The sequence below is a fragment of the Malus domestica genome, chromosome 02, assembly GCF_042453785.1.
Source record: "Malus domestica chromosome 02, GDT2T_hap1".
In the NCBI taxonomy this organism is placed as follows: Eukaryota; Viridiplantae; Streptophyta; class Magnoliopsida; order Rosales; family Rosaceae; genus Malus; species Malus domestica.
The window spans coordinates 35,855,022-35,872,568 of NC_091662.1; the positions used below are offsets into that span (position 1 = coordinate 35,855,022).

Consider the following 17,547-nt stretch of genomic DNA (forward strand, 5'->3'; position numbering starts at 1 on the left):
TTTACCAAAATTTCGATGTCTACAATAGTGTTCATCAATTTGTTTTAACTCAATTAGATATCTCAAATATTTTCGATTTGGTTGATATTTTGTAAGGATAATCTATGAAATGCAACTTGAAAAATAAATGGTTCGGTTCTTAAAGTTTGATGTAATGCGGGGAAAAAATGATGATCCTTCCCTTATAGGATATGTGCCTTTTATAATATCTTGTCACTATTGTGTCCCAATATTTGTAATAACAACAGTTATTTCCTCAGTTGACCGTAATCTTCACGAAACTTTATATAAAAATAAACACCAATTATACCAAAAAGTGTCATGTTTTGGCATATTCCAAAATCACCTTAGTCAAATCTTCTTGTGAGGTTTTGAGATAGCCGTCTACGACTCTACATGGAGAGGGTGAGTGGAGAAACAAAGGTGGCATGTGTAACAAGAGCCTCAGGTAACACAGCATCATGGTTGGTGAAGCTCTTATTTGCAAAGGGGTTATACTGTCAAAGCCACTGTCCGCGACCCAAGTCTGTTTCTGTACTTGCACTTATGTAATCTTCATGTTTTCAAACAATTCTTTGAGTACTTCTGCTTTTGAATTAAGAGAAGGCTGAAGATTTGAACCCGGAACACAATGAGTTAAAGAATAATGCCCTAACCACTAAAGCAATCCACCACTTGCAAATAAAGAATTTTGAGTTTATAAATATGATTTTTCTTTACTTTTATGGCCATATGATCTATATGTAGCACAATCGGTTACATTCGTGACATGTAAACAATTTTGACAGATATATTGACAGACTTTGGCAAGGGCTTAGTAAAACATGACATGAAAGTGAATACATTTAGAACATCTCGTCACTATTGGGTCCCAATATTTATAATAATAACAATGATTTCCTCAGCTGACGGTAATCTTCACCGAACTTTTTATAAAATAAACACCATTTGTTCCAAAAAAGGTTCATGTTTTGGCACTCCAAAATCACCTTAATCAAAGCTTATTGTTAGACATAGTCGTCTACGATTCTGCAGGGAGAGGATGAGTGGAGAAACAAAGTTGGTGTGTGTTACAGGAGCCTCAGGTTACATAGCATCATGGTTGGTGAAGCTCTTATTGCGAAGGGGTTATACTGTCAAGGCCACTGTTCGTGACCCAAGTCAGTATTTCTGTACTTGCTCTTATGGAATCTTCAATTTTTTTTTTCAAACAATTCTTTCAGTAATATTCGTTTTCGAATTCTGGGCTTTGTGTACTGTTCTGTTTTCCAAAACAAAAGTGGAGCATCTAGTTGTCATACTATTCTGATATATCTTCGTCTGGATTCTGGAGTTTAAGTCTGGTTCTTGGAGTCGAATTGAACAGTTTATAAAGTTGTGGACTTAAATTATGAGTCCCCGTGTGTTGGGAGAAAAAAACAATTTGAGTGCATAAGTGGAGCATCTAGTAGTATTATCATTACCAAAAGAATGTATTACTCTACTTCTGGGTAGCTCAATTTCCCATATGAGCCTCACTTTCTGTAGTCTACATTCGCCACTTTGCCTTGTACACGTATGTTCCAACACATATGTTGTATTCTTAATTTCAACTCATTAGTTCTGTTTGTGTATGCCGCAGGTGATCCAAAGAAAACAGAACACTTGCTGTCACTAGATGGAGCAAAAGAAAGGCTTCATTTGTTCAAAGCAGATATATTAGAAGAAGGAGCTTTTGACACCGTAGTTGATGGATGTCAAGGCGTTTTTCATACAGCATCTCCTGTTCAAGTTTCAGCCACTGACCCACAGGTCTGTCACTTCACTTCATTGTTCCAATGTTCTACTATTGTAGTAATGGTATGTTGGTTACAGGTCTTTTTTCACCAAACGTACGTAGTAATTTAAGCATAACTTGTTAAGTCAACATCGACTACATTGCTGAAAAGTTTGTAAATAAGCTTTGTCAAGTCTTCATCAATAAGAAAATGGAAAATTGTATCGCATCAGTTGTTTGCGGAGAAAGATCCTGTCCAAGAGAAAACTTATAACAAGAGTCCAGACAAAGTGAAATGCCAAAGGCAGTCGCATGAAATCATATAAAGCCTGACCTTGCCTATCCATTTCCTCTTTACTGGAGCTGGAGAGCATGAGCCCGCGAGCTCACGTATTTTTCTATACGTGTTTGAAGAATCGATATATGTTCAATATATTTATGTAAAAAATGGTAATGTTACTTGTTCTCCATATTACAGGCAGAAATAGTTGAGCCTGCAGTAAGGGAACACTTAATGTTCTAAAATCATGCGGGAAATTTCCTACTGTCAAGAGAGTGGTTTTAACATCTTCTATGGCTTCAGTAATGATGAGTGGAAAACCTCTGACCTCTGATGTGGTTTTCAATGAAACATGGTATTCGGATCCACTTGTTTGTGAGAAGAACAAGGTACGAATGGAATTTCCAATACATACTTTCTCCAAGTTTCACATTTTATTTGTTGTTAATTTGTTCTATTTCCATGTTCAATGGAAACTTAATCTGATTATGTGAATTGTGACCTTATATGTTGTCTGGATGCAATTATAGAAGATTTGAATGATGGAATTTTTCTTCTTCGCTTTTGTTTTCCACCATTCTTCACTGATTTTGCATTTTCGGAGTTCAAGATGTCTCTCTGATTGCCTTCTATATTTGCAGCTCATTCTGTATATTTTCAAAGTCTGCCAAATACTTAATCCGAGTCTTTGAATTATATTAGAATATAAGTAACCTTAACATAAAACAATGCTGAATATCTTCCTTTAGCATGAACTGTGAACTCAGTACGAACTATTTTATTTGTTCAGCAATGGTATATGCTCTCAAAAACTTTAGCTGAGGAGGCTGCCTGGAAATACGCTAAAGCAAATGGAATTGACTTGGTTACAATGAATCCAGGGTTTGTGATAGGTCCACTCTTACAGCCAACTTTCAATCTCTCCATGGAGATAATTCAAACTCTCATAACCGGTACAGATAAACTTCAGCAACTATCCTTTTGATCTTGCATGATTAAAGCACAGTATGAATGTATGATGGAAGGTCAAAATTAATTTGGTCTGAGGTAGATATCATGGCAGGTTTAGATGGAGGCCTTATCCTAGTAAAGTTACCGTATTAGATGTGGCAGGCTTAAAGCATGAATGTTTATCTGAACTTACTAACCTGTGGCTCCAGTAACAAACAAAATATATGCAAATGATCAGATATATACAACTGATCTGGTAAACAGTAATTTTCTGGGCTGTTAAATTCTACTAGCCATTAGAATATATTCAACCTCTCTGTTTAAAAGACCCTAGTGAGTCAAGCAATCGATATGCTTTTCTCTCACTCTTGTGCAGGTACTGGAACACTACCCCTTTCAAGTTACCGGTTCGTTGATGTTAGGGATGTTGTCTCTGCTCATATTCTGGCATTTGAAGTTCCTTCAGCCAGTGGAAGATATTGTTTAGTTTCCAATGTTACACTAGCTTCCGAGGTTCTGAGGATTATACAAGAACTTTATCCCACTTTGCACCTTCCTGAAAAGTAAGTTATTGGAAAATTGTCGCGAGTAATTCATGCCTTTTCCATTAATTAGGATTACTTATAAGCAGCCAAAACCAAATGGGAGTGGAATAATATTAGCTTTCATAACAATATGCTTTGACAATGACACTACACAAACCATTCTTTTTTATTTTTCCTTTTATATTTTGAAATATACGTTTTTGAAAAGAGAGAGCAAATTTTACGCGGGGAGTCACTGAAGGTGGTATTTCTAAGTTTTGTTTATTGTTGTCATTATTCGCAGATGTGAGGTTGACAGTACTTCAAACCCAATATATCAAGTATCCACAGAGAAAGCAAAAGGTTTAGGAGTTAATTTCCTTCCTTTGGAAGTAAGTCTTAGGGACACAATTGAAAGCCTGAAGGAGAAGTGCTTCCTCAAGATTTGAAATATGCAATTGGCACTGAAACTTGTTCATTTAGTGCAATTAAATGCTGAAAAATAATGGTTCCTGTTAAGACTTTCTTAAGTTAATCTGCAGACACCCACGTAATTGACTATGCAAACGCTCAGACTTTGCTTTCAGATCGTTGGCTCAATAAAATTGCAGGAATGCATGCAAGAAACTCAATTTTTATTTTTTGTAATTATACCGTGACGTGTTGATTCGCAGTGCTTGTCTGCTTGAGCAGATGAAATATTCAGATGCTTTCTTAATCAATGTTTAATACATAAACAATGACTTCCAACCACATGCTTTCATTTTCAAATTAGGGGTTTTGTTTTGTTTTTGTTTCAATTAGAAAATTTTATAGGAATCCAATTCAGATTCTGAAATCTTGATCTGGGCAGTCAAACCTCGTTCCGAAATCAAGTTATGTCTCCTTGGGTTATATTTGAAGGGATATATCACCATAATTATGGTTGTTTAGTTTTCGTTCTTTGGTTTGGCCCTCATTAGCCTAGTGTGTTAGGGCCCACATCATCTTAACCTTCTTCTGAGTCACACCAATATTTTTCTCAACTTCACCATCTAGGTCCATACTAGATAGGATCTGCACCATTTTATTTCAAAATGCCTCTTAGGGAGAACAACCATTTTATGGCCTGACAAAACTTTCACTTCTCTAAAAACTTGCAGCAAACTTGTCCTTAGAACTAAGGAACAAAACTCACTAAAACAACCCAACCCACAAATCAAAACTCGTATGCCGGTAAAATTTGCCTTTTATTTATCAACATGGACTAGGCTGCGTGGAAAATTGCTAAAGAAAATGGGATCGACGTGGTGTCGATGCATCCCGGGATTGGGATTGGTTCACTCTTACAGTCAACTCTTAATCTCTCCATCGAGATGCTTCACAATTTGAAAACTGGTACAAGTCATTCCCTTTGTGTGGAAACAAGTCTTATTCCTTGCGGTGCAAGTATTTGATTGTATTTTGTTTCTCTTTTAGAGATGTTATCTCTGCTCATATTCAAGCATTTGAAGTTCCTTCAGCTAGTGGCAAATATTGTTTAGTTGGTCATGTTGCTGACGGTCCGATTACTCTCAAGATTATACGACAATTTTACCCCACCTTGTACCTTCCTGAGTTTGGCAATTGTCCTTGACTTGTGACTTGTGACGCACTGCTCGGGTAACCAAACACCTTTTCTAAATTACCCATTGGTAGACGTTAGAGATGTTGCCCCTGCTCGTATTCAACCATTTGAAGTTCCTTCAGCTAGTCGCAGGTATTGTTTAGTTGGCCATGTTGCTGACGGTCTGGATACTCCCATGATTCTGTGCGAGCTTTACCTGAATTTGATCCGGCAATCCTTCAGAAAAGTATCAAGTGTCCAAGGAGAAAGTAAAAGGTTTGGGAATCACTTTTCTTCCACTGGTCTCAAGGACACTGTTGAAAGCCTCAAGGAGAAGGGCTTCCACAAGATTTGAATTATGCAAGTCACAGAAACTTGTTAATTTGATGCACAAGTCGATTGGATGATGGCAAATGAAGTTTGTTGTCTTCTGCTAAAGCACTCGAAGGAGATTCTGAAGATTATATTGTTCCTGTTAAAACTTTTGAAAGTAACCAGCAGAGAGCCTCAGAGATGTCTAGACAAAATGCTCAAAAGTTCAATTTGAAATTGTTTTACTTCACTGCACTGTGTCTTCATAGAAATCTTAACTAAGGCACATGTTGAGTTTTGGTTTCAATATTTGTTGTATATTTAATTATGAAGATTATAAGAAGGCAACTCTTATAGAAAGCCAAAAGAAAGCTACAATAGATTGTAGGATAACTACACAAACACAATCCCTAAAATCTGCCCTAACAAGTGGAAAAGTAAAAACCAAATTACAAGTAAAGAAGTTTTTACAAGCAACTAAGAAAGGTTGATGTAAGGTGAATGACAAGCTATGGAAAGTGATTGGTGAATGACAAGCTATGGAGAAAGGTTGATGTAAGGTGAATGACAAGCTATGGAAAGTGACTGGTGAATGATAAGCTATGTAAAGTGACTTTAGCCTATGACTTAGCTAAAGTGAGGATGACAACTCATACATACAACCCATCCATACAAACCGGTTTCAATACACCCCATCAAGCTGGATCAAGGGGATTGATTGATCCAAGCTTGCATAACAAACGCTGAAACTGAGTAGAGTCTAGTGCTTTTATGAATAAATCATCAAGTTGATCGTGGCTGCATGTGAACACGGTGTCTATCACCTTGGATTGAACTTGAGTACAAATATAATGGCAGTCAACTTCAATATGTTTTGTCCTTTCATGGAATACTGGATTGGAGGCAATGTGCATGGCAGCTTGGTTATCACAATACAAGGACATATGTGCCATGCGTGTGAATCCGAGCTCAGAAAGAAGACCTTTCAACCATATGAGTTCACAGGCTGTTGCTGCCATAGCCCTATACTCGACTTCGGCACTAGATCGAGCAATAACAGTTTGTTTCTTGCTCTTCCAAGTGACAAGGTTCCCTCCAACAAATGTGCAAAAACCTGTTGTGGATTTTCGATCAAGGGCATTTCCAGTCCAGTCAGCATCTGTGTAGGCTAAGATGTGATTTGATCCATTGTTCTTCATAATTATCCCCTTTCCTACTGAGCCCTTGAGATATCGAAGTATTCTCTTGACGATTTCCCAGTGAACTAGATTAGGAGGGTGCATGAACTGACTGGCTAGGCTAACTGAATATGAGATATCAGGCCTAGTAATGGTGAGATAAATAAGTTTCCCAACCATTCGCTGATAAACACTAGGGTCCGAGAGAGGTTCACCATTTTCATGCCACTGAAGTTTGCTAGCTAGGGGTGTCTGAGCTGGTTTACATTCCATCATGTTAGCTTCATCTAGAAGATTGAGAACATACTTTCTTTGATTCAAGAACAATCCCTTTGAAGAGGTAGCCACCTCAATTCTAAGAAAGTATTTTAAGGGCCCCAAGTCTTTAATGGCAAATTTTTGGTGAAGTAACTGCTTAAGCGTCTTGATTTCACTTATATTGTCACCTGCAATAATTAGGTCATCAACATATATACGCACAACCAATTTGCCAGCAATACTACTTTGAACAAACAAAGAAGAGTCAACATGACTCATTTTGAACCCTGCAGCTTCAAGGACTGAACTAAGCTTCGAATAACAAGCTCGATGGGACTGTTTGAGACCATATATGGCTTTGTGAAGTCTGCAGACCTTGTTGGGTTCATTTTCCCTTGAATGACCAGGATGCAATTTCATGTACACTTTTTCTTCAAGATCCCCATGAAGAAATGCATTCTTCACATCCATTTGGAATAAGGGCCATGCATTATTGACTGCCACAGACAACAATACCCTCACTGTGTTCATTTTGGCAACAGGAGCAAAGGTCTCCTTATAGTCAATGCCATAGGTTTGAGTAAAGCCTTGAGCTACTAATTGTGCTTTATGTCTTTCAATGCTTCCATTGAAGTTGAATTTGGTCTTATATATCCACCTACTTCCTACGACCTTCTTACCATTTGGAAGATCCACCACACTCCATGTACGGTTGTCATTCAGAGCTTAAAGCTCTTTAGTCATAGCATCTTGCCACTCAGGCATGCATGTGGCTTCATGAAAATTCCTTGGTTCGAAAGTGTGGGACAATTTGTTAAGGAAAGAAGTATGAGAAGATGAGAATCTGTGATAAGAAATGGTTGCAAAGATAGAATGCCTTGCAGTGTAAGTAACATACTCTTGTAACCTCACTGGTGGATGTCTATCTCTGTAGGATTTCTTCTTGGTGCACTTATAGCTTGCTGATTTGGTTGAGCTTCTGATGGTCCAAATGAGCTTGGCACTGCATCAATTACACTCTCAGTGAGTTGAGAATTATCAGTGCTGATATGAGCATGAATGACTTCATGAATTTCTGCTGGAATAGGTAATGGAAATAGGTCCATAAGATCTTCCATATTAGCATTAGCTTACAACCCTTTGTGGAAATAAGGTGAATATTCATCAAATCGCACATCTCTAGAGACTGCCAGCTTCCCCGTGTTAGGGTTATACACTTTGTAACCCTTTTGAGAACTGGCGTATCCCATAAACACACATTTGGCAGCTCGAGGGTCGAGTTTGTCACGATGGAGAGCTTGAATGTGCACATAACAAGTACAACCAAAGGTCCTGAGGTGAGACAAGTTTATAGGCCTGCCCTTCATGACTTTAAAAGGAAATTTAGTATTCAACACCCAAGTTAGCAATCTATTAATGATGTACATGGTAGCGAGTAAGGCTTGAGACCAAAATTTCTTAGGAACATTCATTTGGATCATAAGTGATCGAGTCTTCTCCAATAAGTCTCGATTCTTTCTCTCTGCCACACCATTTTGTTGTGATGTACCAACACAGCTAGTTTGATGCAAAATGCCATGATTGCTCAAGTAATTACTCATGTTATTAGAAGTGTACTCGGTACCATTATCTGATCTTAACATATATAACTTAGATGAAAATTGATTGGTGATTAGGTTGTGAAAGTCCTTAAAAGCATCAAACAAATCACTTTTAAGTTTTAAAAGATACAACTAGGTTACTCTAGAATAGTCATCAATAAATGTAACATAATATATATACCCATCAAATGATTCTACATGAGAAGGATCCCAAATATCAGAGTGAACAAGCTAAAAAAGTTTACTAGTTCTAGAATTAAAGGAAACAAAAGGAAGTCTAGTGGCTTTTGACATTTGACAAGTTTCACACTCCAGTGAGTTTTTACAGAAAAAGGGAAACAACTTGGTCATCACATGTTTTGAGGGATGGGCAAGGCGTTGATGCCAAAGTTGGTGTTCCTGAACTTGACTTAAGTTGACACTAAGCTTTTTGACAAAATTAGACTCCTTTGAAAGATAATAGAGTCTATTCAAGAAGAACCCTTCACCAATCTTCTTCTAAGTAACTCGATCCTGAAACACAACATTGTGAGGGGAAAATATGGCAAGACAGTCTAAGGTTTTTGTGATTTTTCCTATTGACAAGAGCTGAAAAGGAAAAAAAGGTACATAGAGAGCAATGGAATCAGTATGCTCACTTAGCAATCTAATCTTTCCTTTCCCTAGAATAGGTTCCCCTTTCCCATTTGCAACAGATACATGAATTGGATCAATAGTTCTTTGAAAATCGTGGAAACTAGAGGGTTTATTAGTTATATGATCAGTGGCACCAGAGTCAATAATAAAAAAATCATATGTAACATTTGCATTAAGAGCAATGGAAATGGCACTGATAATACCTGGAATATTGCCTTTCGATGTGTTCTGCGAGTCAGCCAAGAATCCAGCAAATTTCCCTAGCATTGCAATAGGGTTTTTAGGTGTCATTTCATCAGGTTCAGTGCTTCCTTGCTTCTTTTGCAGAAAAACAACAAACTCGTTGATCAAGGACACATGATTTGTTGAGAAATTGGCCATCCCATCAATTGAGGAACAAGCTGAATGAAATGCTTTTGGAGTGACTCCACCCTTCCCATCTTTGATCGTCCTGCCTTCCCTATCAAACTTAGGCTTTAACTCCGGATGAAGAATCCGACATTTTTCTCTCAAATGTCCCTTCATGTTGCAATGAGAACATTTCCAGTCTGCTTTCTTACCAAGCACCCTATCACTAGTTGCTTTGTGATTTGTCGTGAAAACCCTAGCTTCAAAGTTGGATTTGGGCTTAACGTTCATCACTTTTCGTCGAGTTTCCTCTCTCTGGACTGCATGACACGCACTGGTAAAAGAGGGCAGCTCTTGAGTCATTAACAAGTGACTACGCAGGTCTTCATACTTCGCTCCCAAGCTTGCTAAGAGTTGAAACACCTTGTCTTCATCAACCCTCTTTAGTAACATAGCGGAATCAGTCGTGTGTGGACGATACATATCGAGTTCATTCCACATGGATTTCATACTTCTAAGGTGTTGAACAAATGAGTGATCACCTTGCTTTAAACTAGACACACTTTTCTTCAATTGAAAGATGCAAACTGAGTTGTTTTGGCTGCCATACATGTCTTTGACAGACTCTCATAGGAGAAGGGAAGACTCTGAGTAGCTAAAAAGCTCAGACAGTTTTGGCTCCATGGAGTTAAGTAACCAGGACATGAGCAGCTGATCAGTAGCATGCCATGCATCGTAAGTTGGTGAAGTGGATTCTAGGGGCTCATAGCTTCCATTGATAAACCCTAGCTTCGATCTTCCTTCTAGAGCAAGTGACACAGCTCTTGACCAAGGAAGGTAGTTGAACTCGTTCAGTAGCACCGAGCAGAGTCGTTGATTTGGATTGTTCTCAACCCCTTGGGTTAAGTTTGGGGAGGAGGATGAGGCATTATCGGCACTAGACACATTTTCTTCTGCCATCTCTATCAATTATGAGCAAATGAAGAAGTAAAACAAAATGAACAGAGTCATGACCCTATGGTTCCTGCTCTGATACCATGTTGAGTTTTGGTTTCAATATTTGTTGTATATTTCATTATGAAGATTACAAGAGAGTGAATGCAACTCTTATAGAGAGCCAAAAGAAAGCTACAATAGATTGTAGGATAACTACACAAACACAATCTCTAAAATCTGCCCTAACAAGTGGAAAAACAAAAACCAAATAACAAGTAAAGAAGCTTTTACAAGCAACTAAAAAAGGTTGATGTAAGGTGAATGATAAGCTATGGAAAGTGATTGGTGAATGACAAGCTATGGAGAAAGGTTGATGTAAAGTGAATGACAAGCTATGGAAAGTGACTTTAGCCTATGACTTAGCTAAAGTGAGGATGACAACTCATACATACAACTCATCCATACAAACTGGTTTCAATAGCACACAATTAATATAGAGAGAGAGAGAGAGATTGGTAGTTAAGGAACATAGAAGACATCAGGAATTAACCAACAACATCTATGTTCTAATTGCCACACTTGCGAGAAAGAGGGTAAAAGAAAAATCACTGATAAAAATTCTTTTAAGCATGAGTGGTTTTCAGTACTAGTCTAACTTCTGGTTCCTTTTTTTTTTTTTTTTTTTAAGAATACCTCGACAGTGCGAGGAAAACTTTATTGATATCAAAATAAATGGTAGACCTAGTTAATGGGACATAAATCTAATGCCTCATAATATAAAGAAAAGAGATAAAACAGTACATGAAAAAAAAGGGACATAAATTTTACCTCTCTAGAAACAAAAACAACAAAAATACAAAAAAAAAAAAGAAAGGGACACGATAACTATTATAAATTTGATGTTGTCCTGTCTAACTTTGCCACTTCCGTCAAAATTTATTTAGCAAACATGTGAAAACTGCTTATGTGATGCAAATTTTGAGTATTTTTTAGCGTAGACGACTAATCTCTATTAATTAATGAAACTTTCTCTGTCAACTAAAAGATGATGAAAAGACAACTTAGTCTTCTATCATATAAAAAATGATGGGTAATAATGTAATTTCACAGGTCCAAATTTTACTGCTTGTTATTGAAACCTCACATACAGGTAATGTTATAATATCTCTAATATTTAAAATTAATAAAATAAATAAATAAATAAAACCAAAAACAAAAACCTCTCACTCCACCCACGTTCTCCCTCTCTTTCTCTCTCCTTCTTATTTTCCAAAAAAATGTGTTCATACACACAAAGTGTGTAGGCAAATGTTAGTCTATATAAAGAGAAGATGAAGGGATTGTGTTAGATCCCACATCCCCCAAGGGAGTGGATCCTCTATGCCTTATATGTACATGCCCACCTCTTCCTAACACGAGGCCTTTTGGGAACTCATTGGCTTCGAGTTCCATCTAAACTTAGAAGTTAAGTGAGTTTGGGCGATAGCATTCCCAAGATGGGTGACCCACTGGGAAGTTATCGTGTGAATTCTCAGAAACAAAACCTTTAAGGCGTGGTAGGGCCCAAAGCGGACAATATCGTGTTACGGCGGAGTCGAGCCTGGGATGTGGTGGACCCCGGGTCGGGATGTAACAGTTTGGTATCAGAGCCAGTCCATGGCTAGAAGTGTGCCGACGAGGACTTCGGGCCCCTAAAGGAGGTGGATTGTTAGATCCCACATTGCTCAGAGGAGTGGATCTTCTATGCCTTATATGTACATGTCCACCTCTTTCTAACCTGAGGTATTTTGGGAGCTCACTGGCTTTGGGTTCCGTAGGAACTCCGAAGTTAAGCGAGAATGGGCCAGAGCATTCCCAGGATGGGTGACCCATTGGAAAGTTCTGCTCGCATGAGTTCCCAGAAACAAAACCTTTAAGGTGTGGTTGAGGCCCAAAGCGGACAATATCATGCTACGGCGGAGTCGAGCCCAAGATGTGGTGGACCCCGGGTTGGGATGTGACAGATCGCGTGAGTTCCTAGAAACAAAACCATGAGGGTGTGGTTGGGACCCAAAGCGAACAATATCGTGCTACGGCGGAGTCAAGTTCGGGATGTGGTGGACCCCGAGTCGGGATGTGACAGATTGAACCCAAGACACGATGAGTTAAAGATAAAGACCCTAACCACCAGAACAATCTGTTACTTGCAAATAAAGAATTTTGAGTTAAAAGATATGATTTCTCTTTACTTTTATGGCCACATGATCCACATGTAGCTCACACATCTTAGCAACAATGAGTTTCATTCGTGTCAAATTTTGATGAATATATTAACGAATTTTGACGATAGTGTGATAAGCTCATATATATTTTTTTGGGTAAATGACACAAAACTACACCAATTATGGATCACATCACAATTTCATACCTCATGTTTTAAATATTATAATATCATGCCTCAATTTACCAATTCATTACAATGTCAGACCTTCGTTAAAATTTCGTTAGTTTATCTGTTAACTGTTGCTGTGGCAAAAGCTGGGCCACATGTTTAATGACATATCATCAAATTAGTGCCATGTGGCAAAAAAATAATTTAAAAAAATTAATAATTTAATAATGCCAAAAACAAGAAAAAAACGTATTTAAAATATAATTTTTTGTTTAAAAAAAAGGTAATTACATTAGTTAATTAAAAAAATTAACCAAATTTAAAATAATGAAAAAAAATGAAAAAGTAAATAAAACCTAATTTCCCCCACCCCTAGAGATGGGCAATGGTTATGGCGGGCGGGTAACCGCGATTATTTACCCATAACCATTTATGTTCATACCCGCATAACCGTTTACCCGTTGGGTAATTACATAAATGGTTATACCCATAACCATAACCGTTTATAAATGGTTATCCATACTCATAACCGTGCACCCATTTACCCATAACCATTTACCTATTTAACCATAACCATTACCATTTACCCATTTACCCATTTTTTAGCCCGTTTATCCTTTTTAACCCATTTACCCTCTTTTTTTTCGCCCGTCTACATTATTTTTTTAACAATTTGAAAATTACAAAAGAAAATTTTGTCATAATTTTTATTTTCTGACAATTAAACACCATTATAAATACATTTTAGCTACCCATTACATACAATCGGGACTGAGGAAGTTGGAAGTTCCAACTTGGTAAACATGGGATAGAAAACTGAGACTGATTTAAAATACCAAACAGATGCTATTGATAAGATTGTACATAAAGGTTGATAATCTACAACCCCACAAATTAATTCTATCAAAAACAAGTTCGATAGAAAAACTCATGTCAAACAAAGGCCGATGATTTATAATCCCACGACTTAATTCCATTGAACAAACAAGTTTGATATTAGAACAAGTTCGATAAAAAAACTCATACTAAAATTTAAACAATACCAAGCAGAAGCAATTGATAAAAACCCAAACTTTTGTTTTATAAAATTGAAAAGACATAAACTTTTATCTGCAAATCATCCTTCAATCCAAAAGGGCCACAATCCATAATTCAGGTGTTCAAGAACAAGACATCAAAAACTACAATCAGCCAATTAAAAGAAACCAAAACAGGCATATGGGCATTCCAGAAACCATACAAATAACCCAACAAAATTAAAAATTAAAAGCATACCCAGAGTATGTTCAAGCTTGAACGAGCTTTTGGCCATGGCGGAATTCTCACTGTGATTGAGCGAGGTCGCCGAGGTGTGGTCGAGTCGAAGTCGAGAGGCGTAGAGAGAGAGCGACGGAGAGAGAGGCCCAGAGAGAGAGCGACGAAGAGAGAGAGCGAGCGACGGAGAGAGAGGCGCAAAGAGAAAGCGACGGAAAGAGAGAGTGACGGAGAGAGAGAGCAACGGAGAGAGCGACAGAAAGAGAGAGCGACGGAGAGAGAGAGAGAGCGACGGAGAGAGAGAGTGTCGGAGAGAGAGAGTGACGAAGTCGAGAGGCGGAGAAAGAGAGTGACGGATTTGTAACTCTGAGGGTTTTTACTTTTTTTTTTTTAATTTTACATATATTAAATTAAATGCGTAAATGGATACCCGTTATAACCATGAATATTATCCATAACCGATGGATACCCGTTATAACAGCGGATAATACCCATAACTGCCCATTTAAATTTCATGGATAAACGGTTATACCCATAACCGTTTATTTGTTTAAACGGTTACCCATAACCATAACTATCAACTTTAAATGGGTGGGTAACCGTGGTTACCCATACCCATATATATTTTACCCATCCCTACCCACCCCTCGGCCCCAAATTGCGATCCATCATCAGAACTCCATTAACCTTATTCCCCAGTTCACATCGCAGTCCCCAACCCACCATCCCAACTCCACCAACTTAAACTCCAGCGAGAGCGGCGACTCCCCACGTGACTGAACTGCAATGACCCAAACAAGTTCTTGTACCCGCTCCGAATCAAGTACTCGAATCGCAGAAACTCCGACTGGTTGAGACAGGTTATGCAAAAACGATCGGCGAACTGCAACTCTCTAAATTGAATTGGGCTTGAAGCTGAGATAGGTTCTTGCACCTGGCGCTAGACCCGCCTCCCCTTTGCTGGAGGAGGAGGGCGGATTCGGTCAAATCTCACACTAACTTCACTCGCCATGGCGGGGTGCGGTGCTTCGTCAGATTTGATTTGCAGGCGGCATGTTGGCGGTATTTTTGGGTTGAAGATTGCATTTGGGTGGGAAAGCAAGTGGTCGTGGGATTGGGGGACTGGAGTGAGAAGTGGAAAATGGTTGTTTATTATTTAATCCTTTTCATTGTTGTATACTAGCATTTGCGTATACATACGTACATATATATATAGGGTAAACTGTCGGTTTACCTCCTGAACTTTCACCTCACTTTCGATTTCCCCTCTGAACTTTTCTATTGGAAAATTAAGGACTCAAACTAATTTTTTTAGCCAATTTGCCCCCTACCGTTAGTTTTTCATATATTCCATCCATATTTCCGTTAAATGAGACCATGTACATAACATGTGAGGATAGTTAAGTCATTTCATTCTTAAAATGATTAAAAACTAAAAATAAATAATAATAAAAAATTTCCCTCTATTTTTTCCCGCTAATTCCTATCCTCAATTTTATTTTTCCCTCTCATTCCTATGCATGAGAAATAACATATGGTGTTATTGTCTTCATAAGTAGCTAAGTTAATCTTTTTCTTGAAGTATGTACTACCATTTTTATTTTCTCTAACAAATTAATAATTTGACAAATGCTCATGGTGCTATTGTCTCCAAAGCAGTACATTAATGCACTGCTTTGGAGACAATAGCACCATTAGCATTTGTCAAATTATTAATTTGTTAGAGAAAATAAAAATGGTAGACAATAACACCATATGTCATTTCTCATGCATAGGAATGAGAGGGAAAAATAAAATCGAGGATAGGAATTAGCGGGAAAAAATAGAGGGAAAGTTTTGCTTTTTTTTTATTTTCAGTTTTTTAATCATTTTTAAGAGTGAAATAATTTAACTACCCTCACATGTTGTGCACATGGTCTCACTTAACGGAAATATGGATGGAATATATGAAAAACTAACTGTAGGGGGCAAATTGGCTGAAAAAATTAGTTTGAGTCCTTAATTTTCCAATAGAAAAGTTCAGGGGGGAAATCGAAAGTGAGGTGAAAGTTCAAGGGGTAAACCGACAGTTTACTCTATATATATATAGATAAACTAATGTAATTATATTTTAAATATGTTTTCTTGTTTTTGGCATTATTAAAAAAAGTTAAATTTTTTTTTTACCACGTGACAAAAATTTGATGATAGGTCATTAAACATGTGGTCCTACTTTTGCCACCTCAGCAGTTAATAGATAAACTAAGGGAATTTTTAACGGATGTCGGATATTGCAACAAATTTGTAAATTGAGGTATGATATGGTAATGTTTAAAACATGAGTATGAAATTATGGTGCGACCCATAGTTAAGGTAGTTCTGTGCAATTTACCCTTTTTTTAACAATTGATATTATCTATACTAAGGGGAGGGGATGGGTTTAGTTTCACAATAGGCTAGCAAGACAAGAATTAAATCTAAGACTTCTCACTTACAAATGGAGAGAAATACCACTAGACATATTTATATAGAGGTGTGATATCCACACACACCCTTTTAATTTTCGGTCGTTGGATTGGGTGAATTGAAGAAGATCAAAGGACAAAAATTAATAAGGGGTGTGTGAGAAGTAAAAAGGGGTGTGTGGATAGCACATTCCATTTATATATATTATACATCAAATTCACTTGTATTTTCTTAGTTTGTTCCTTATGTTTTTGAGCTATTTACTTTGTTTTTATATTTCGTAGGATTTTTCAAGCAAATAAGATAAAAGTAGCACAAGTAGGATTTTAAATAACAAATTCGTCAAAACTGCCTTTGTAGATCAGTTGACTTTGGCAGCTAGTTGCAAACACAGTCTAAAATATCGATATTATCGGCGAAATATCGCCGATAATATCGGTTTTTTCACATGGCGATATTTTCACACATATACACATAATTATCATCAATATATTGCGATATTATCGCGATATATCGACAAAATCGCCAAGGCTCCGTCGTCGCAGCTGCCAAGATCTGCGCCAAGATCTGTGGGTGTGGTGTGTCTGTACTCCAGGAAGGAGAGTTGCAGAGATGGGGGGAGAAGAAACAAGGAGAGGAACGAGGGAGAAGGTTCGAGGGATTGGGGAAAGGGGAAACACGGGGAAGTGGGGTGTGTATGTGTGTTTGTCTGCTCTGGGAATGAGAGTTGCAGAGAAGAGATGGGGGGAGAACCGGAGAAGAAACAAGGAGAGGGAGGGTGTGTGTGTGGAATGAGGGAGAAGGATCAAGAGATTGAGGGTGTGTGTGTGTGTGTGTGTGTGGAATGAGGGAGAAGGATCGAGAGATTGAGGGTGTGTGTGTGTGTGTGTTATCCGAGGGAAAAAAAAAAACATTGAGGGTGTGTATGTGGTACACGGTTTTGTATGAAACCACATGGTTTTGTGTTATCCAAGAGAAAAAAAAAACATTGAGTGTGTGTGTGTGTGGGGCACACGGTTTTGTATGAAACCACACGGTTTTGTGTTATTCGAGAGAAAAAAAACATTGAGGGTGTGTGTGTGTGTGTGTGGGGCACACGGTTTTGTATGAAA

The 17,547-nt window shown here is 37.9% G+C and overlaps 2 protein-coding genes and 1 pseudogene across 2 annotated transcripts; 1 reads left to right on the forward strand and 2 right to left on the reverse strand.

The window, feature by feature from the left end:
• The first annotated feature begins 917 nt into the window (after positions 1-917).
• On the forward strand, positions 918-4,138 carry LOC103412789 (phenylacetaldehyde reductase-like; annotated as a pseudogene).
• Positions 4,139-6,103: 1,965 nt separating this feature from the next.
• On the reverse strand, positions 6,104-7,375 carry LOC139192092 (uncharacterized mitochondrial protein AtMg00810-like). The gene has a single exon (XM_070813386.1). It carries the CDS (start codon positions 7,373-7,375, stop codon positions 6,104-6,106), a length of 1,272 nt encoding a protein of 423 aa, XP_070669487.1.
• A 2,681-nt stretch (positions 7,376-10,056) lies between these two features.
• On the reverse strand, positions 10,057-10,389 carry LOC139192094 (uncharacterized). Its single transcript, XM_070813389.1, has one exon. The coding sequence runs from the start codon at positions 10,387-10,389 to the stop codon at positions 10,057-10,059; it is 333 nt and encodes a 110-aa protein (XP_070669490.1).
• Positions 10,390-17,547: the final 7,158 nt, after the last annotated feature.

Bases quoted from the DNA above. Each gene is read 5' to 3' on its own strand.
- LOC139192094 (XM_070813389.1), bottom strand. From the start codon at position 10,389: ATGGCAGAAGAAAATGTGTCTAGTGCCGATAATGCCTCATCCTCCTCC.
- LOC139192092 (XM_070813386.1), bottom strand. From the start codon at position 7,375: ATGAACACAGTGAGGGTATTGTTGTCTGTGGCAGTCAATAATGCATGG.